Source organism: Ovis aries, chromosome 14 (assembly GCF_016772045.2).
Source record: "Ovis aries strain OAR_USU_Benz2616 breed Rambouillet chromosome 14, ARS-UI_Ramb_v3.0, whole genome shotgun sequence".
NCBI classification, from domain to species: domain Eukaryota; kingdom Metazoa; phylum Chordata; class Mammalia; order Artiodactyla; family Bovidae; genus Ovis; species Ovis aries.
The window spans coordinates 34,814,485-34,835,324 of record NC_056067.1 but is presented as its reverse complement, the minus strand read 5'-3'; the positions used below and the strand labels follow the sequence as shown (position 1 = coordinate 34,835,324).

The 20,840-nt window shown below is 50.3% G+C and overlaps 2 protein-coding genes and 1 long non-coding RNA gene across 7 annotated transcripts in view; 2 read left to right on the top strand and 1 right to left on the bottom strand.

The window, feature by feature from the left end:
- RANBP10 (RAN binding protein 10) overlaps nt 1-8,778 on the top strand; it is a 57,963-nt gene extending 49,185 nt beyond the window's left edge. For both annotated transcript variants that reach the window (XM_012189974.5, XM_042231818.2), the window contains 8 exons: nt 761-873; nt 2,327-2,435; nt 2,537-2,685; nt 2,881-3,085; nt 3,807-3,928; nt 4,418-4,563; nt 4,813-4,924; nt 5,335-8,778. In XM_012189974.5, the coding sequence (XP_012045364.3) occupies nt 761-873; nt 2,327-2,435; nt 2,537-2,685; nt 2,881-3,085; nt 3,807-3,928; nt 4,418-4,563; nt 4,813-4,924; nt 5,335-5,465 (1,087 nt within the window). In that variant the 3' untranslated portion in view covers nt 5,466-8,778. The remainder of the gene's footprint in view (nt 1-760; nt 874-2,326; nt 2,436-2,536; nt 2,686-2,880; nt 3,086-3,806; nt 3,929-4,417; nt 4,564-4,812; nt 4,925-5,334) is intronic.
- Nucleotides 8,779-10,524: 1,746 nt separating this feature from the next.
- Nucleotides 10,525-11,769, bottom strand: LOC121816496 (uncharacterized). The gene is made up of 2 exons (XR_006056125.1): nt 11,535-11,769; nt 10,525-11,412 (listed from the first exon to the last, which is right to left on the bottom strand). It is a non-coding gene; the product is annotated as an uncharacterized LOC121816496 (long non-coding RNA).
- The window catches only part of GFOD2 (Gfo/Idh/MocA-like oxidoreductase domain containing 2), a 41,203-nt gene continuing 31,409 nt past the window's right edge, over nt 11,047-20,840 (top strand). For 3 of the 4 annotated variants that reach the window (XM_004015077.5, XM_060398404.1, XM_042231820.1), the window contains exon 1: nt 11,047-11,200. The gene's annotated coding sequence lies outside the window, so the exon portion shown is untranslated. Of the gene's footprint in view, nt 11,201-11,366; nt 11,811-20,840 lie in introns of those variants that run through there. The other variant, XM_012189975.3, reaches the window with a different exon arrangement.

Here is a 20,840-nt window from a genome sequence, read left to right as displayed (position 1 = left end):
CAGACACGAGGGCTCCACGTGTGCCACTGCTTATGTGTGCCAGTTTCGGGCGGGATTAAATGATTTCTGGGCATCAGGTTTCTCAGGGCCATCTCCCAAAGACTGTGTTCATGTGGCCATGTTACTGCCTGAAACTGTGGCTTCTGGACCCTAGATTTGTGGTGTGTTATGGAGTAACCTGGGTCATGGCTTAGCTCCCCATCACCCTCTAGAGCCAGCATTCCTGAGGGCCGGGCTCACCTGAGCTGGAATGCTTCTGCCAGGCACGTGGGGCGCCTGCACAGGAGCTCCTGTGTCTGGAGAAGGTACGCACGTGGCATGCCTCATCCCCATCTGGGCTGCTGCCAGATTGCTTGGTTGGCCGCCTTTCCAGGAAGCCCTCAGAGAGGCTCGCAGCAGCAGTCTCTGGGTTTGCCGCAGGTCACAGGAGGCGGCCGCTCCTGTGAGGAGACGGTCGCTCGCGTGAGGAGACGGTCTGCGCTTCCTTATGTACTCGTGTTACCACACTTGCCCGCTTGTGGGCAGCATAACCCAGAGCACTGCAGCCACTCCTCAAGCGGCGAGGACCACCCTGGTGACCCGCCCCTCCCCCGCCTGACTGCATGAGCCCTGGGGCAAGTTTTCATTTTGTTTCAGCCCCTTTATTCTCATTCTGTGGAGGTCTTTAAGATGTGTTTAACGGGAGATAGTCTGTCCCGCCAGGGGGTCAATGAGAAATGTAGTTCTTAAGTGTCAACCTTGAGCATTTCCTTTTTTCTAGCATGGTCTCGTCTTACCTGGTGCATCATGGGTATTGTGCCACAGCCACGGCTTTTGCCCGAATGACTGAAACCCCGATTCAGGAAGAACAAGCATCCATAAAGAACAGACAAAGTAAGATTGACTCTCCTCTGCCCCTACCTTCCCTCCCTCACCTGTCCTTGCTCTTTGGCTCGTGGCAGCCTTGGGTAACCTGTCAGGAGTCTGTTCAGCTCAGATCCTCACCAGAAGACCAGCCCACCACCCAGCCCTGGGCCCTGCTTCTGTCCCTCTTTCAAGGCAACACTGCCCCCAAGGACTGTCCCAGCATGGGGATGTCTCCGTGCAGGCATCCTAATGCACACGTTGATGGCCGGCCGCAAGCTGGGCCCTGTGAGCCTGGCTACCCCTGCCACCATGCTTGTTTCCTTCCCCTGGCATGCTGGATTCCACTTAGCCCCCCATTCATAGTCTTCTGGAAAGAGCGTGTTTGCATCTTATCAGTCCAGTGCCCTGCCTTGTCCACCATTTACTCAACCTCAGTCATTCTGCCTGCCCCTGGCCAGAGAGGGGATGAAGTTTTCAGATGGAGAAGGCTGATGCTCCATGGCCACTGTGGTAGAACTCTCTCTGCTTCCCACCTCTGCTCCTGCCCTTCGCCTTTGAAGGAGCCCAAGGAAGCTTTCCTGGTGTTCGTACTGGCCTGCCTGCTGTGTGTGGGGGGCTCTTTTGTGGAAGGAGGGTGTGGGGAAAGAGGAAACAGCCCAGAAAGGAGATGGGGCGAGGAGCAGAGAGTGAGGGAGGGTAGGTGTGTGTGGACACGTGTCTCTGTGTGCCTGCCTGGGTCTCTCTGAGCCTGTTGTCTCTGTGCGCGTGGATGCGTCTGTGTCTCCTAGAGAATCTATGCCCAGCCTGGCAGACGGGAAGGGATCCCAGACTTGGGGTCTGTGGGTGAGAGAGGCCCAGACCCAGAAGGCCCTCCCAGCAAGACGCACCAGGTCCCAGGGCAGGAGCACGATGCCAAGGGCTTGAGAGGTGTCAATGCTGGAGCTGCCAGCGCGCGGAGGGTGGTCTCCTCTCTCAGCAGGGGCCGCTGCAGCCCCTGAACACCACTGAGCCGCGGGCCCTGGCCCAGAGACCATGAACTCCCATTGCCATCCCTATGAGGCCTGAGGAGAGGAGTCTGGCTTTAAGAGGAGCCTGTCAGGCCACAAAGCGCCCAGGCACCCACTCCCAGATTACAGTCTCATAGCCAAGACCTCTGCCCCTGCCAGGCCCCTGGCAACCTGTGCTCCATAGGAGCAGGCCTTCGAACTCGCCCTGCTGCTTTTCTGGGCTGGGGGCGCCCACTCCTCCCTTTCCCCATGATTCTCTGAGGACTCCCTGACACTCGACAGAAACCAGGATGTGTTGTGGGCTTGGTGGCCAGGTTCTTTCTTCAGTCCCTTCTGTGAGCATCTCGGGGGGCTTGCCGGCCTGAGCCTGCCTGCTGGACTGGCGGCTGGCCTGTGCCCAGGCCTGGCAGTGTGGAGACGTGGCGGGGGGGTCTGTGGCTGCTCTCTCACTGCCTCTCTCTTTCTCTCCTCAGAGATTCAGAAGCTGGTGCTGGAGGGCCGAGTTGGAGAGGCCATTGAGACCACACAGCGCTTCTACCCAGGGCTGCTGGAGCATAATCCCAACCTGCTCTTCATGCTCAAGTAAGTTTGGGGCCCTGCCAGCTCCCCCCGTCACCCTGCTGGTGGTGGGAATATGCAACCTGGACCAAGCCCAGAGCATGGCTGCTCTGCTCCTTCCACAGGTGCCGCCAGTTTGTGGAGATGGTGAACGGGACTGACAGTGAGGTCCGCAGCTTGAGCTCTCGAAGCCCCAAGTCCCAGGACAGCTACCCTGGCTCCCCCAGCCTCAGCCCCCGACACGGCCCCACTAGTTCCCACACGCACAATACAGGTCAGCCGCTCTCCGGAGGGCTCTGGGAAGAACTGGTGTGGAGAAGCAGGGCCATCCAGACACCCTTCCCCAGGATGGGCTCAGGGCTTGCTGCCAGATGTGGAGGGGATGGGAAATGGGACCATTGCAGTTACTCCCGGGCCCCCACTGGGCAGCAGGCTGGCCCTCCTCTTCTGACCGTCCCCCGGCTTTTAGGAGCAGACAGTCCCAGCTGCAGCAACGGCGTCGCCTCCACCAAGAGCAAACCGAACCACAGTAAATACCCTGCACCCAGCTCCTCCTCGTCCTCATCATCCTCATCATCCTCCTCATCTCCCTCCTCAGTGAATTACTCTGAGTCCAACTCTACAGATTCCACCAAGTCCCAGCCCCACAGCAGTACCAGTAACCAGGAGACCAGGTACCTGTTCTGCTCAGCTTCTTCTCTCACTCTGTGCCCACTACAGCCTGTCCTGTGAGCAGCCCCTGCCCTGTATCCCCAACTTCCCCACCAGCTCTGTGCCTGGAATAGTAGTTGTGGACCTGCCAGGCCAGACTTTGGCTCCAGCTTCCCATCTAGCTCGTGATTCAGCTGCTGCTTCCCTTGGCCCCATCTTTCTCCAGAGCTGCTGGCACTGAGAATGTGGTTGCCTCCAAGGATACCAGGCCTCTCAGAAGGCCCCAGGGACTATACCAAAGGAGTTTTTTCTGGGCTCAGTTCTCAGCCAGACAGTTTGGGCCGGTAGAGGTTGTAGACTGCAGACTGTAGGTGGCTCTCAGCGCCCCAGCATGCTTCAAGGCTGACCCAGGTTTGGCTCCCAGACATGCCTGTCGTGACTGGTCATTGGGGGTCTAGAGGTGCATAGAAGGAGTGTGCCAACTCAGAGGAGGGCTGGGGGGGCGAGAGTCACAGAGACAGCGTCGGAACTGGAGTGGGAATGAGGTGACAAGCCTTTGGGGATGGCTGGCGTCACAGTAGGGTCCAAGTGTTGGAGCCTGGGAACCTGGGAGCTATCCTTTCATGCCCTTTGGGGACCTCAGTTTATCCACAGCAGCCTGTGGCTGAAGCCTCGGTGGAGGCCCACCGAGGCTGCTCCAACCACATTCCCTTAGCCAGCTCCCATCTCCACCCTTCTCCACAGCGACAGTGAGATGGAGATGGAGGCGGAGCATTACCCCAACGGTGTGCTGGAGAGCATGTCCACACGCATCGTCAATGGTGCCTACAAGCATGAGGACCTGCAGACGGATGAGTCCAGCATGGGTAAGGCTGTGCCCTCACCTGCCCACTGTTCCGCAGATGGCCGTGCTCAGTCCCGGTGCCCTCTTCCCTCGGTGGGGGTAAGGGTGGGGCTGGGCAGGCTGATCCACTGCCTCTGTAGCCATCACAAATGGGTGTTTGCGATGGGAAGACCTTGGCCTGCTGCCCAGGCTGGGTTCCTTCATTAGTGGCTGGAGGGGGTTGGTGAGAGCAGGTACCCTTATGAACCCCTTACATCTTGCACAGGGTGGGAGAGGAAAGCTTCCAAGTCCTGCCTGACCCCTAGACCCTATGCTGGGTAGACTTAAGAACGGCTCAGCTTGGTGTGGCCCCCCTGCGCCTCTTAGCCCTCGCTTGCCTCCACCAGAAGGGCACTCACCCCCATCCCCAACCTAGGTCCTTCTTGCCATGTTCTCTTCGGGGTCCCCACCCTAGTCCTCCCTTGTTTCTTTGTGCCCTCCCAATGTGCCCCCTGCTGGGCTCTGGGTGCAGATGATGGGCATCCGCGGCGGCAGCTCTGCGGGGGCAATCAGGCAGCCACGGAAAGAATTATCCTGTTCGGCCGCGAGTTGCAGGCACTGAGTGAGCAGCTGGGCCGGGAGTATGGCAAGAATTTGGCCCACACGGAGATGCTGCAGGTATGGAGCAAACCAGGCTTTTGTACAGAGTGGGCCCCTGTTTGGTAGTAGGGGCGTGTGGTGACTCTGGGAGGGCACTGGGGGCAGCAGCAGTAGGAGAGAGTGAGCTCTAGACAAGACCGTGGTGGGAAGTGGGACATCGGGGTACTTTGTGCCCTCCCTGACACCATGCAGGGCCCCGTATCCCCCTGAAGCCATGGGGCGTGTTGGTGCGTACCACAGTCCTCTCAGAAGTACCCTGTTCCTTAGGATGCCTTTAGCCTGCTTGCCTACTCAGACCCCTGGAGCTGCCCAGTTGGCCAGCAGCTTGACCCCATCCAGAGGGAGCCTGTGTGTGCCGCCCTCAACAGCGCCATTTTAGGTAAGTGGCTCTAACGAAAATAAGCTGTCCCAGGAGTGCCTGGGGTGGCCCGTCACCCCTCCCTTGTTTGTCCAGATCAGGGCAGGGAAGTCTGCCTAGAGGCCCTCTGGTGGCCCGCAGGACTCTTGGGCTCCTGTGACAGAACCCTGACCTCCCTCTGCCCAACTGAGTCGGCCAGCTAGATCACAGTAGGCCCTAGACTATGACGTGGGCCCAGGCCAGCTCATTGCTCCAAAGAAAGCTAAGGTCCACAGGGCCATAGCCTGGTGGTTTGGACACACATGGAGGCATATGAACTCTCTCTTCCGAGAGATTCTGTCCACTCTCCCCAACCTTCTGCTCCCAAAGGAACTTGGATCTGGGCTCAGCCCTGATCAGGGCAGTGACCAGGTCTTGTCTTTTCTCCACAGAGTCTCAGAACCTGCCAAAACAGCCCCCGCTGATGCTCGCCCTGGGCCAGGCATCTGAATGTCTACGGCTCATGGCCCGAGCGGGCCTGGGATCTTGCTCTTTTGCCAGAGTCGACGACTACTTGCACTAGCTGACCACACTGGCTGGCCCCGCCTGGCCCTCCCTCGGCCCCAGGGCTGGAGCAGCCCTGCTCTCCATCGGCACCTGGTGCAGGGACCCAGAAGCCACGGGCAGAGCCCACTCCTCCTGCCTGGCCTCTTCTGTTCCTTTCCTCCCTTCCTTCCTTTCTTTTTCTCCCACCTTCAGTCTCTCTCTCTCTCCCTCCTTCACGTGCAGCGGCCTATGACACAGAATTGGCTGGTTACTGTTCATGTAGCGCCTTCTATTTTGAAAGAGGGGGGTTGTTTTGAGGAGAGGTTGGGGTTTTTTAATCTTTTTCTTTTTTCCTCTCCTCCTGACTGAGCCACCAGTATTTATCTCTGGAGAGTTTGTGCTGAGCTGGTTTCTGCTAATTTAGTGATGAAGCCTATCCACGTTGGTGATAGCTTATTATTTTCATAAGTAAAAAAAATGAGATTATATATATAAATATATATATTAAAAAAAGACAGTATTTATCGTAGTGTTAGTGGTCCAGCACCTCTTGGGTGAGGCTGTCCAGACACCATGTTTTTATTTGAGTACAACTCATCAAAAAAGAATCATCTCTGTCACCTCAGCCAAGGGATTTCTTTATTTCAGGCTTCCCCTTTGTTGAACCACAGGCCCAGCTGCAGCCTAGGGAGGCCCAGTAGGCTTTGGGAGCCTCATAGTGGGCAGGATAGGCTAAGCTGGTTTGCAGCATCCGAGAGATATGGGTGCCTAGGCCTCTGAGAGTTGAACTGAGCAGAGAACTTCAGGGCCAAGGGGCCAGAGAAGAGATGACTTGGCCCAGGGCTAACAGCAAAGCAAGGGAGAGGGTCCTCGGCCAGCACGCTGTCCCCCATCCTACCCTGTCTCTCACTGCCTGCCTTGACTGACTCTCTTCCCTTTTCAACATCCCACCTTTCCTTGTTGTTAAGATGGCCAAATACTTCATTTCCTCTAAACTGATTGCCTGGGAACTACCTGCCTTCAACCTGAGAGCTACTGTGTGTCAAGCTGCGGGGAGGGAGTCTCCTACCAGGACAGAGGCCCCTGGGCACAGGGGCTACCTTCTTCCTGCCTGGGTCTTCACCGTCTCTGCACAGCTGAGATGGAATCGACACTTCTGTTGAGAAGCCAGGACCTTGTGGAGGCAGATTTATGGACTGCCAGTCGCCAGAGTGGATGGAACCTTTGACCCCCCCAGGCCAAGCCTCACTGTAGCTGTGCCAGGCAGCTCCCTGCAGTTTGGCCCCAGTCATTCTTAGGAAAGACTGTTAAGAGTATTCGCTGGCCAGAGGAAGGGACCTCATGGGCTTGACAGATGTCCCACTGTCCATGTCCGACGGATCCTCACAGCTAGTGGGTCAGAAACCGTCTTAGTACTGCCATCAGGGAATCAGGAGAGGAAGGGCTAAGATGGGGCCAGGACTTGAGCAGGCTATCTGTGGAGAGGACTGACCGCCCACGGGAAGGAAAGGGAGGTGCCCTCCCAGAGGAGCAGGAGGAGGGGCCAGGATTTCCCTATTTGCTTCACAATGGGAGGGAATGTACAGACAGCCCCTGCTAAGGGGCAAGTTCAAAAGTCAAACTTCCAGTCCCTGCCTGGATCTGGGCTCTTCACCAGTGTATACTGGAATGGTTGGAATGGCCTGAGGTGCCCACTGAGACTTGCTGGACCTACAGCTGGACAAGAGAAATAATTGAGTTGGACTAAGTGCTGGTGATGGGGTCAGGGCCTTTGGCCCTGTGCTCCCCCAGAAGTCTGTCCTGGGACACAATCCTGAAGGTTGCTGCTTTTTCTTGGTCCCCACTGGGGCCCCGGCTGGCAGCCCAGAGACCACGAACCATCAGGAAGGTGGTGTCCTGTCTGTGAAGGAGATTCATCCTCTGCAAACCTGGGAATGCCCAGCTCTCAAACCAAGGGGTTGGAAAAATCAGGCTGTTAAAATGGTCGGAAGCACTCAGGATTGCAAATTACAAACCAGAGGCTTTTACAATTGGAATGAAGTTCAGAGACCATCTACTCCACCAATCCTCTCCTCTTATAGCTAAGGAAACAGGCCCAGGAGATTAAGTGACTCAATATATGCGGGCAGAACTGGGACTAAGCTCATCCCTGTGGCTTGGACACTGTTTAGGCCTAAAGCTGAATGGCAGGCGAGGGATTAGGCTGGTGAGGCCTCCAGCAATGTCTGAGCAGCTGGTACCTTCAGGGGTGTGTCAGGGGTGGGGATGGGCTTGGGTTGTGGAGCGGCTGAGAGGGCCCGGAGGGCTCAGGACAGCTGTGTGCTGCTCGGGGTTGGGTGTCCGCCTGGCTCAATGCTCAGTGCCCACGGCCACCTCCCCATTTTCTGTGCCTTATCTCACTGTTTCAGCTGAGTCCAAGTTGTTTACTCTGTTCCTCTCCAGAGGGGCACTGAGTCCCAGTTGGACAGATCACCTTCGGGACATTAGCCTTTGCCCCACAAGCTGTGGAGAGGACCAAAATCAAGCTGCTTGAGCCCACTGTCTTGCTGATAGTCCAGGCCTGCCTGCCAACCAGCGGAGCCCCTGCTGCACACCCAGTCCTACCGGCCTACTTCCAGGAGCTGAGAGTGGGGAAGGCACCTGGGAGGAGTCCTGGTGAAGAGCTGGACTTCAGCCAAGGAGGCGGGAGGAAGACCTGGCTCTGTTGGGTCGTTCAACCCTGGGGGAGCAGCCTATCCCTCTTACCTTTTCCTCTTGTTCCACCAAATGGTCGCTCTCTTCCAGAGCAGAAACTGAAGGATACGCAACGATAGCCAGAACCCCTGTTCCTCACCCACCTAGGTCTGTGGCTGGACGTGGGCTGGCAGAACAGGGACATCAAGAGATGGAGAAGGGGGACTTCCCAGCCTCCCAGCATCTTCCTAGCCCATAAGCAAGCACAAAGATGAGGCAGAGATCTGTCAGAGCTGAAAGTTCCTTTGGTTGCTCACAACTCAGGTATGCACACCGTGTGGCAGCTGGACAGCAGAGCCCTACTTGACCGCAAGTCCCGTGCACCCAGACCTGTGGCCAGATCGTGCTCTGGCTGCCTCAGGCGCTGCCTCTTTGCATAGGGTTCTCCTCCATTAGAAACTACAGCCGACTCAGACGTCCTCCACATTGTGCACACTGGTTCTGCCTTTGTCCTCGCAAGTTGATACTTGGCATTAGCATGAAACTTGTGGGTGTGGGAGGGTTTAGAGAGAATTCTAACACAAAACATCCTATTAAATTGTACTTGAGAGATGAAAAAACTCCTGTTGTATTTTGACAGAATTATTTTTATTAAAATACACATCCATGAACAGTCATGAGTGTCTGGTCTCTGTTGTGAGTCTTACTGGAATTGAACCATCCCTAATGTAACACAGGTGTCCTGGAAGGCTTGGCCCCTTCCCAGTTCATCTGTTGGGAGTGTCAAGGGCCTTGGTGTCTCCTCAAGGACCCTCAAGACTTTAGCAAGACCCCAAAGAACATAGGTTTTGATTCTCTCCTGCGAAACAGCCTTCATCCAAAACAAAAAGTAGCAAATTCAAAAAGGTGGGCCATAAGACCTCCTCTCCTCAAAATAAGATATCATTTACTTATTTGGCTGTGCCAGGTCTTAGTTGCAGCACTCAAGATCTTTGCTGTGGCACACTGACTGTCTAGTTGTGGAGCACGGGCTCCAAAGCACATGGGCTTCATTGCCCCATGGCATGTGGGATCTTAGTGATTGAACCTGCGTCTGCTGCATTGCGAGGCGGATTCTTAACCATTGGACCACCAGGGAAGTCCCCAAATAAGATGTTAATACATTCCAAATATGTTCACTCCAGACACTGGACAGAAAGAACTCTGAGGGGTATCAAAGTTAGCTTCCTTTCAGTCCAAGGGAAAAACTCATGCTGAAAAATCACAGTTTGGGTGACCCTGTGAAATTAACCTTTCTCAGCTTCAGTTTCCCCATTAACATGGTTAATTCTGCTACCCCATAGTAATAGAGGATTATAGCATGCATAGAGCAGGGCTTGGGCAGCAAGAAAGAACATATCTTTCAGAGAAAGAACATATATGACTGCCCTGCCTCCATGAGGATGCCCCCTGGTGTGACAGTCCTGCTCCTGCCTCAAGCTGCCTGGTCTGCCCCCAAGGCACCAGGATTTTATGCAGAGGAGGGATAAAATAGATGCTTCTGTTCACCTGGAGGTAAGACTAGAAGCAAAGAAAAGGCCAAGGTGAAACACAAGAAGGCAGGTTTGAGAAATATTTAGTGGATGTTAGCACCACAGGATGAGTGACCCGATGTGAGGGAGATTAGCAAGAGAGAAGGCAGTTGGGTGCAAGATAATACAGGAAACTGGTCAGTGGTGGCTAAGTCACAGGGGTGAGGAGGTTTGCTGGAGAGCATATAAATCCGTATCTCAGAGACATGTTTCCTGGGACTGGAAAAGGATTCTGTGCCCTAGTAAACAGCAAAAACTGTCATGGATGCTCAGAGTAGACATCACCTGCTAATTAAAAGCTCTAAAAATTCTGTCTTAAGATGTGTAGCTTAATCCAGCATTTTCCAAACTTGCATTACTACAGAATGTTTCACTCAAGGCCATTTTACAGGACTCTCAGGGAAAAGCTTCTTGTTTCCCGGCCTTTTGGCTAAGATCAAGTGTAGTATGGGGGTTTCCCAGGCGGCAGAGTGGTAAAGAACCCGCCTGCTAATGCAGGGGATGCGGGAGACTGCAATTTTGATCCCTGGGTCGGGAAGATTCCCCTAGATTAGGAAATGGCAAACCGTTCCAATACTCTTGCCTGAATAATTCCTTGGACAGAGGAGCCTGGTGGGCTAGAGTCCATGGGGTTGCAAAGAGTCAGACACCACTGAACGACTGAGCAAAGGGGAAAGGTAGTGTAGAAGGAAGAGTGGAGTATTAGATTAAGCACAAATGTCCTGGTTCCATAAGTAAAGCCGCAGTAAATTCATTTCCCTCCAGACACATTTCCAGCATAGCTTGTTTTATACTAAGGTTTATAGGTTATTTTCGCTGCTCTAGCGGACAGTCTGGTGAAACAAAGGGTAGTCTCGTTACAAAGTCGTATTTATTGGGGGAAAAACCGGTTCCAGTAAAGAGATCAAGGGGGACTGAGGCCACAGTCTTGAAAAGCACTGACATGTAAGCACAACCAAAGAACACCCAGAAGAAGAGGAGCCCAGATAGGCACGAAAAAGCGAGTCTTTAGGAGTCAGAAAGCCAGGAAGTCCGGCGAGTTCGAGAGAAATGTTCTGCAAAGATAGATTAGTCATCCAGCAGCCGACCTTCATTCATTCCGAGACAACCAAGGCCCACCACAGTACTCAGAATCTCCTTGTTTTTCCAGCCAGGCAACCGACCGGAAAAGAGCCTAGGATGGGAAACCGTCGGCTCCACCGCCGGAAACGAATGACCAGGGCTTCCAGCCAGAAGGCTTTACCTCCGCCCGGAGCCAGTGAGCATGCGTAGCTCCTGGACACGGCCCCTCCCAGCGCTGGTCCTCCCCAGTCATGGAGCATGCGCAGACTTCCCGCCGTCCCGCCCCTGGTTTTCCAGAGACCCCGGTTCCTTAGAAACCAGGCAGCGCGTTTCCCGTGGCGGCGCGCTAGATTCCGGGGCCCGAGCGTCCCTGCAAGCCTCCCTCACGCAGCACCAGTGGCTGCCGAGACCCGTCCGGGCCCATGGTCTCCAGGGCGGCGCAGGGCGGGGGATGCCAGCGTGCCAGGTGAGAGGCGGCCCGCGGCGGCGGGTGAGGATGTAGAAGGGCATGGCGCGGCGGCGAGCGGGCGCTGGCCGGGCCTCCTCGGCGGCCCGGCGCCCGAGGTCGGAGGCGGGGATACGCAGCGCAGGAGCTGGAGGGGGCCGTTCTAACTGCCAGCGCGGGCTCGGAGTTCGGGAGTCGCCCCGGAGTTGGTCCTCTCACCTCAGAGATAGGACCTGCAAGTTTCGTCGTAGAATTGTAGAATTTTGGCTCCTGGAAGGACCTTGGCCATAACCCATCCCTTTACTGGACGCGAAAACCTAGGCTCCCCTGTCCATTGCCCACCAGCACCCCTTACCTGTGTGAGGACCGCCGCTTTGTGGCTAAGGATGTGAGGTGTGGGAACCTCAGACAAAGGGCCCGTGGCGTAGCTGGTCCATCGTCTTTCACAGTGAGAAGGGACCTGAGGAGACATATCTTTAGGGAAAGAGAGTTCAGGTGCCAGGTGGGAGAAGGGACACTCCAGAAGGTGCGAGTGGCTCAGCCAGTCCCGGAGTGTCCGCTGGCCACATCTCTGGGCCTGGCTTACCTCTGAAGCTCAAGAAGGAAGCAGAGGAACTTGCGGAGACGGAAGGTGAGGTGAAGCATTCTCAAGGAATTATCACATGAATGGTGAGGGAGAAAGGGGGGTCCGGGAGATCAGGACTTGTGAATGGTTGTGTGAAGCGTTTACTGTAGAATCTAAAGAACCAGACAGGAATAGAAAAGTTTAAAGCTGCCTTGGAGAAACACCAAGGAAGGTTATAAATGTTATTTATCTTCAGTGTTCCCACGGTGTCATTGCTGAGGGCAGGACATGGGAGGAAGGAAGTGGTGACTTTTGAATATCCAGAGCCTGGTGGCGCAGGGCACAGAGGACCTTTTGAAGCTATGGGACACAAAGGTTGGAGATGGAAGAGCCCTGAATCTGTGACCCTTCAGTTGAAAGGAACAGCTGTTTAAATTAGCAAAGACACTTCATGTGTTATTGTGATATGGAGAAGATGAAAGTTAAAGAATCTGAATACATTCTTGATAAGGAAACTCCTTTCCTTCTGAAAAGCTACACCAGGGATCAAGAGTTTTAAGGCCATCCATTTTACAGAAAATGTGCAAAAGTTACTGCTTTTGGACTAGGGTTTTTAGCAGACAGTTCTTTTGGATGAATGGGCTTCCCTGGTGACTCAGACCTTAAAGAATCTACCTGCAGTGTGGGAGACACAACTTCAATCCCTGGGTGGTGAAGATCCCCCTGGAGAAGAGAATGCCTATCCACTTCTGTATTCTTGCCTGGAGAGCTCCATGGACAGTGGAGTCTGGTGGGCTACAGTCCATGGGGTTGCAAAGGGTCAGATACAACTGTGAAACTAACACTTTCACCTTTTTTGTGTGTGTGTGGAAGGACCCGCCCCCCCCCGAGCCATGCACACACACACACACTTTTTACAGTTTAAAGCTTCTGTTGTGAGAGACTTTCCCCATACCACCTGGTTGTTCTACTTTTCCTATAGAATGAGTACTTTGGATCTGATCTGTTATTTTTACTTGCTGGAAAAATTCAAATATGTGATTTCTATAGTAATACTGGAACCCACTAGAAGTAGAATTAGCAATCAGAATCTAAAATATGGCACAAGTTAACCTATCTGCAAGATAGAAACAGATTCTCATAAAGATCAGACTTGTGGTTGGCATGGGGGAGGAGAAAAAGGAGAGATGGACTGGGAATTTGGGGTTGGTAGAGGCAAACTATTATATTTAGAATGGATAAACTACAAGGCCCCACTGCATAAGCACAGGGAGCTATATCCAATCTCCTGGAATAAATTGTAATGGAAAAGAATATTAAAGAATTTGTATATGTGTGAAACTGAGTCACTTTGCTGTACAGCAGAGACTGGCACAGCATTGTAAATCAACTGTACTTCGGTAAAAAAGAAATTTAAATTTTAAAAAGGGAAAAAAGTACTCTCCCCCAAAACATAAAGATTTGTAATATGGGGAAAAGAAATGTGTGATTTTTAAAAGGTGGTCCATGCTTCTAATCATCAAAGTCAGTTTGGCACTTGATAAAACTGATTTTCACTGTGTATTTGAAATGGCAGCAGGTTTTTTTCCCCCCTCAGAGTGATAAGAGAAGATGCATTGAAACTATGATAATGTTAATAGATCAAATTAATTTTTTAAGAAAGCTTTGTTGTTCTCTTGTTCATAAATCAGTGCTGGCCCATAACTGTGGATATTATGGCTGTGCATTTTATTGACTTTTCTTCTATCTTTGGAAATACTTGTATAAATAACTCAAGAGAGAAGGGTTTGTGATCTGGGGGAAACATTGGCACTGTTAACCAAATCCTGTCAGAAAAGCTTTGTGAAAATCATTGTATTCTGTGTAGAAACCCTCATTACTTTAGCATTGGCCCACATAGAAGATAGACAAGTAGGCCAAAATCCAAGTAGGATGGAAGGGAGCAATTACCATCTGTAGTGCTGGAGAGGGTGTGGGAGGTGCTTTGAATGTCAGTACAAATACTTCCTTGAATGAGCGTTTGGAGAAGATATGGCTTAAATGTGGTGAGTGTGCCCTATGGATGTGTGTGCATTATTTTAGCCCCTATAATCAGAAAGAGACTAATTTTCAGATAAGTAAGATGGGCATACAGACTTTCAAAGTGTTTCTTCATCACTATGGCAGTAAACCTTTGACAAATAATTACTTAACATCCATTCCATCTTCTGGGGCAGCTGAGGGCAGTTATCAAATCTGGCCTGTAATAAAGTAATCAACAGTATTTAACAGGCTAACTTACCAGATAAACTGCTAATGCTAACAGGATTTACTTTCTCTGAACTGATTCTCTGTTTATACAATAAGAGGAGAAATGAAATGGGGGCACAGTGTGATCTGATGTGGGAGGTTGTAATATAAAGTTGGTGTTCACAGAACACAAGAATCAGTGACCAGTCACTTAGATGCAGGAGAGGTGTCCTTTTGATGCCTAGTAAGTCACTTATGTGTATCTATAATAGGAGTTTCAATCTAGGATAAATCCACTATTGAAATCAGACAGTGTCTAGAAAAAAACGGGAGGTTTTGCTGTTTTTGAGAGTTCGTATACAGTATAGTAGTAGGACAGTATTTTTCTTTTTTGGGGGGAGGACCTTTCGTATTTCTCTCTTTTTAGTTAGTTAGTCTATTTTTGGTTGTGCTGGGTCCTCACGGCTACCCATGGGCTTTCTCTAGTCGGGGTGAGCGAGGGCTGCTCCTCGTTGTGGTGCACGGGCTGCTTGTTGCTGTGGCTCCCTTGTTGCAGAGCACAGGCTCTCGCTGTGCGGGCTTCTGCAGTTTCAGCACACAGGCTTAGAAGCAGTGGCGCACAGGCCCAGGTGCCCTGAGGCATGTGGAATCCTCCTGGACCAGGGATCGAACCCATGTCCTCTGCACTGGCAGGCAGACTCCCATGCACTGTATCACCAGGGAAGTCCCAGTATGCTGTGTACAAGTCCCAGGACATACATACCAAAAAAGCAGCTTTGTATAAGTAAACTTCAAGAGAGCCTAAGAGTCCAAATTACTTGGAAATTTAGATGTCAGGTGTTTTTAAAAGTGGAGACTGAAAGATAATTCAAATAAGGTTGGGCTCGTGAAAATCAAAATGGAAAAAAGATACTGAGAAAAACATGAAAACAGTAAGACTGTCTAGCACACTAACATTCACTCATGAGTTAGCCGTCAGGTCAGGAATAGCTCCTTAATGTACCATCTCTTTAAATCCAGACAAAGGAAGTGACAAATGGAGTAAATATTTCAGTTGCATGATGATGGGAATGAACACTTAGGAAGTAGGAATAAACATTAAGAAGGAAGAAGTGAGTATTCCTGCATTACTTAAATACACTCAAACCCTGCCCTTAACGTGTGCTCTTTAGTTCCTGTTCCTAGAAGAGGAGCTGCGAGCAATACCTTTGTCCTAGGTACTGTTGGTTTTCAAGGTTCCCAGTGACAAAACGCCGCATCTCTTGGGATCCAGGATTGCCGTGGCGACAGCTCAGTCTCCCCACCACCTCTCAGAGCCATTCCCAGAAGCATCTGTAAGGGTTCCTGTCTGTCTTCTGCCGTGAAAGATTGGGAATGAAGGCTTGGAGGAGTGGAAACGAAGTACTGAGCACGGTCTCCCTTTCTGGCCTGGGATAACTGTGCTCCTCCCAACTGTCAACTTTCAGTTTCTCATGAGAATAGATAATTCCAAAATATAACCGGAAATACTTCCTACTTGGCTTTGAGATTTACCCTATCGCTTTACAATCTCAAAATCTTTATTATTTCTTTCAGAATTATATTTTTGCTTAGAATGCTAATGCTATAGGCAAATCATGTAATTGTTGCTTTAGTTGCTAAGTCATGCCCAACTCTCTTGCGACCCCATGGACTGTAGACCACCAGGCTCCTTAGTCCATGGGCTTTCCAAGGCAAGAATACTAGAATGGGTTGCCATTTCCCTCTCCAGGGGTCTTCCTGACCCAGGTATTGAACCTGCGTCTCCTGCATTGCAGTCGGATTCTTTACCACTGAGCCACCGGGGAAGCCCAAATCATATAATTACTGGGCCCTAGTTTCTTAATCTGTGTAATTTATAACAGAAAACAATTTTAAAATGACAGAAATGTCTAACGCTAGAGAAAGGAAGAGCTGGTTCACATAATTAGTAACCCTTAAAAACTGTGATAACGTGAAAAATGCTTATGTCAAAATAGTAAGTGAAAAAAATCAGGAACAAAGTTGTGAATATAATTTGATTACATTAAACAGGTATAAAACTTAGCAAAAAGAGTATGAGAAGAACACATGGTAATTTTCTATAGTGAGTGAATATTAAAAAAAAAAAAACCCTCCTAAAAGTTTCTTGCTTAATGTAAAGAATGATACTGAACTTGTTTTCTCTCTGCAGGCCTTCAGCCTCTTCTTGCTCTCTGACTGAATTAAAAGTGGGGGGGGGGACTCCCCAGGTGGTCCAGTGGTTAGACTCTACACTCCCGATATAGGGGCCCAGGTTAAATCCCTGGTGTGGGAACTAGATCCCACTTTACCATCTGAGCCACCTGGGAAGCCCCTAGATCCCACATACCACAACTAAGAGTTTGCATGCTGCACCTAAGGCCTGGCACAGCCCAGTAAATTTTATTTTTTTTAAAGTGGAGGGAGAATGATGGCAGGGACCAGGAAGCACTGATGTTTCCTAAGTCAGGTGTCATGAACCAAACAGCAGTGCTATTCCCTAGGATAATGAATTTGCTTGTGTGTATTTGAAAGGTGACCATAGAGCTCTTAGACTGCTTTCCAAGACTGTTTCTTTGGTGCTTGTTGATGGATAGTTTTGACCCTCAGGGTCTCTTTGGGTGCTTGCTGACGGCTGGTTTTGTGTTTCTGCATCCCACAGCATATTGGAGGATGTTCCACGTGGCTAATGGCTTCTGCAGCCCAGTGGTGGTTCCTTTCCTGCTAGGAAATGGTTATGTCTCAGAGGGGCCTCTCTGGGGGTGGCTCTGGAAGCGTGTGAGATATACATTTGTCATCCAGGCATCCTCTCATTGTCAGGGAGATGGGGGATGGTGGAGAGATCAGCTGTACTTCCTGTTGCTTGTCAGCCTTTTGCACTCATATTCCTGTGCCAGGGACAAAGGGGACGAAGCTTATTGTTGTTGTTTTTTGAAGCAATGGGGGCAATGGTTGAATATAGTATTTCTCATCAGATCTTATTTTCAAAATTAAATTATTGTGCTCAAATGGCTGATTTGGTTACCCCAGCCCAGGGCTTGCTCCTGGTCATGGTGGTTATTCTTTCAAAATTACTGTCTTTGTTTCTACTTGCTTCTCTGCCTTTTTTTTTTTTTTTTTTTAAAGGCTGTGCTGAGTCTTCGTTGCTGCTTGGGCTTTCTCTAGTTGTGGTGAGTGAGGGCTACTCTCGAGTTGTGGCACACGGGCTTCTCATTGCGCTGGCGTCTCCAGTTGCAGAGCACAGGCTCTGGGCACCCAGGCTTTAGTAGTTGTGGCGTGTGGTTCAGCAGTTGTGGTGCCCGGGCTTAGTCGCTCCTTGCATGTAGAGTCTTCCCAGACCAGGGACGGAACCTGTGTCTCCTGCACTGGCAGGCAGATTCTTAACCACTGAGCCACCTGGGAAGCCCCTTCACTGCTTAATATCCCTAATATGCTAAGATTGTTGTGCAAAGAACATTTAAATGCCTTCAAATATTATAGGAATGTTAGCAAAATACCTTGAAGTGTTTCAGGGACCTGTGATCTCCTTAATTACACAGTCTTGGTCCTGAAAGACCTTAGAGTCTCAATAGTAAGACACTGAACATCATTTAAACAATAATCAGAAAATTATAAAATACTAAAATGAATGGCTATTTTCAGGTGGGCATATCCCAGATACATTCTGTATTTTATAACCAGCCTCCTTCATTACACATTAACCAAAAGGAAAACAGGAAAAGGGGGTTGGTGTGGCAAAGACTGTCCTGAGATTAGATTATTTTACATGTCACATTTAATAGCTAGAACATTGTTAAACTACAGCTGAGCATAATCATGGCCTAGTTGGTAAGCAGTTTTCTGCATCCAAGCAGGCGATGTTTGTGAAGGACACAGGGCATTTCCACTCACAGGAGACCTGCTTAACCTTCCTGGTGACCAGAAGCCATGTAACAGAGTTAGAGAACACCGGTCAGGGTTGTTGTGCTCTGGGGTGCCCCAAGAACACCCTATACCCGAAATCTGAAGGAAGGCAGATTAGGAAACTCTGAAGTGTCTCTTGCTGCCATAGAAATAGCCATTTTCACAGCAACAGGATACTTGTATCCAGATAGAAGGTAGAAAACAAAACTTTGGTAAGTTAGGTTTTCATGTTGAAAAATGTTTTATGAGTATAATTAAAAACTCATTGTCTTCTCAGGATTACATGTAAAATACACCTCTCTCTAGGGCCGGGTACTTGACAGGCATCGTGGCCAAGTGTACTTTACCTCAGCAAAGGCAGGGTCTTTGCCACATGCCTTTGTCATTGTGTTCCCTCTATCAAATCACCCATTGGTGTTCAGCTGTGGGTGTAGCAAGAAATGGGAACTAAGCTCCAGGGACCTGGCCTGTCTGGATCACTGCCCTGTGCCCCACCTTATGGCACAATGCCTGACCCATCGTTGCCCTCACAGATACTGGGGAATGAATGAGGAAAGAACTCTGGTGACTGGGTATCATGCCATTAAATCGGGGTGAGGGCACACAGGAGAAGGAAAGGAAAGATAAATCTGGGTTGGAAGAAGCTGATAGGTCGGTACAGAGCCAATTGACAACGTTTGCCTGGAGGTCAGAGTGAAATTGAAGGATTAGATAACATTGCTCTGTGAGAGTAGGGATGAGGACGGAATTTTCAGGTCAGTGTCAGTCTAGAACCTGCTGGTAAAGCAGTCTCAGAAAAATAGTCATCTTGTTATTGCCAGACTTTCAGAAGCAATATTTAATATAACTGGTTGCAAAGTACTTTTTCTTACTGTAACCATCAGCTGAAACTAACTGTCAGACTAGGTCATGATCCAGATACTTCTGTGGGTGTTAGTTAAATTTACGTCTCCTTCATGACTCAATTTTAGCTGACCTTTTTGTCCACTGGGTAGTTATGCCTCATTAGACAGGTCGTTAGGCCTTTCGTTAATGTCCCTCCTAGGACACTGTGAGGGCAGTGCAGAGACTGGGAGCCGGCATCTTTGGCTGGGCCTGGGTGTGCGCTCTTGATATCCGGTGGCTGCTTAACAGTTTACCTCTACGTCGGCTTGCAGAGTCGGAGGGATAGTCTTTCTTTCTTCCTTTGTCACGTTTTTGCAGTTAGTGAGAAGGCAGCGACGTCTGTGTCACTGAGTCCGTGTAAGGCACATAAATTGAAAATGAAACTTTCCCCGCAGGATCTTTGAATTTTTTGAGATCTAGGGACATTTATCATAATTCTTTTGTAAAATTCAATACCTGTTTGTTTAGTTAGACTTTTATTTTTCAGTGGAAACATAAATGTAGATAAAGACATGCTTTCTCTTTTATCTGAAAACTGCAGAAAGCATGTTACCCTTTCAGGCTGGGAGTACAGGCTGGTTCATGGGGAGCTCTAACTGTATCGCAGGTAGTCCCTCGGCTGTGAAAATGCAGCTCAGAACTCAGGCTGCAGACTCCCCCTGGCTCCTGCCTGAGCTCCAGTACTGAGGTGTGGTTGTCTTTCCTCTTCGGGTCCAGCTCTACTGACCATGCAACGACAGTCTGTCTACCAGAGTGGCTCAGTTCCAGGTGTTGGGGGGGTGGCCCAGAAGGTGGGCTCTTGGTTCTTAGTACATGGTTGATGTTGATGACCACATGAAAGGCTACTTATTTCCCCCGCCAGATTCCTGGGTTTTGCAAAATGAGAATTAAACTTAACATTTACCTTTACATTTTAATTTTGTCTCCTTTTAGTGTGCTCATGAATTATGCTCTTATGTTATAAATCTAAATCTAGGTATCTTTGCAACTGGATGTTAACATCATGGCACCACCACCCCCCGCCCAGGGTGATGGTTATCATATCAGTTCCAGAGCATCATTCAAAGAAGCTTATATTCAGGGAATTCCCTGGCAGTCCAATGGTTAGAACTTGTTGCTTTCACTTCCAAGGCCCAGGTTCAGTCCTTGGTTGGGGAACTCCACAAGCCCCCAGCATTGCCAAAAAAACCAAGCTTATACTCTTTAAGATTTTAAAACGTATTTTATTTAAAATAGGAAGGAAAAGAAGGACTTGAGCAGGAAAAGCTGTTGCCTTCTAGTTGGTGCAGCTGCCACACAGGCTTTGACCTGACTTCTTGATTTCTGCATTCTCACACTTACTCATTCCTCAGTCATCACTCAGCACCTACTCAGTGTCGGGTGCTGCTCTGTCCTGGTGACAGCAGTGTGTGAGACAGGCAGCCTCTTGACCGCATGACAGATCCCAGTGGAGTGTGATGGGCACTGTGAAAGACAGAGCTCAGGCACAGCTTCTCTGAAGAAGTGGTGTTAAGTGGAGACATAACAGATCTGAGAAGGAGTTATCCTGAGGAAATAAAGAAAAAGAAAAAATTATTGCAGGCAGAGCAAATAGTTTGGACCAGAACCTCAGAGCAAAACTGAAGGAGTTAGATGTGGTAGCTGCCAGCATATTGAGCTGAGCGCAGTGTAAGGGGAAGGTGGTGAGGTGGAGAGACGGGGAAAGGTCCAACCCACGCTGGGGAGAGCCCATCAGGGAATCTGGGCTTTTCCAGATTCCTAGAGAGGCTAGGGGAAGAAATGGCCGGTTCAGGAAAACCGTCTGGTTCATGGAACCAGAGCAGTGGATGGAAATCAAGGGACATTCGGATGTCCAGTTGGTGGGCCATGGGGAGAGACTGGCCATGGGGGCAGGAAAGCTTCACTGCAGCTGGAGTGACTCCTTATCAGATGGTCAGGCTGGAATCACCATCACTTGAGGCCACTGTCACTTCCTTTCCCTTCAAGATTGTCTGTTGGCGTTTGACTGAACATAGCCCCTACATGCTAGGTCATTGGGATCCTGCAAAGCTTGACATACAG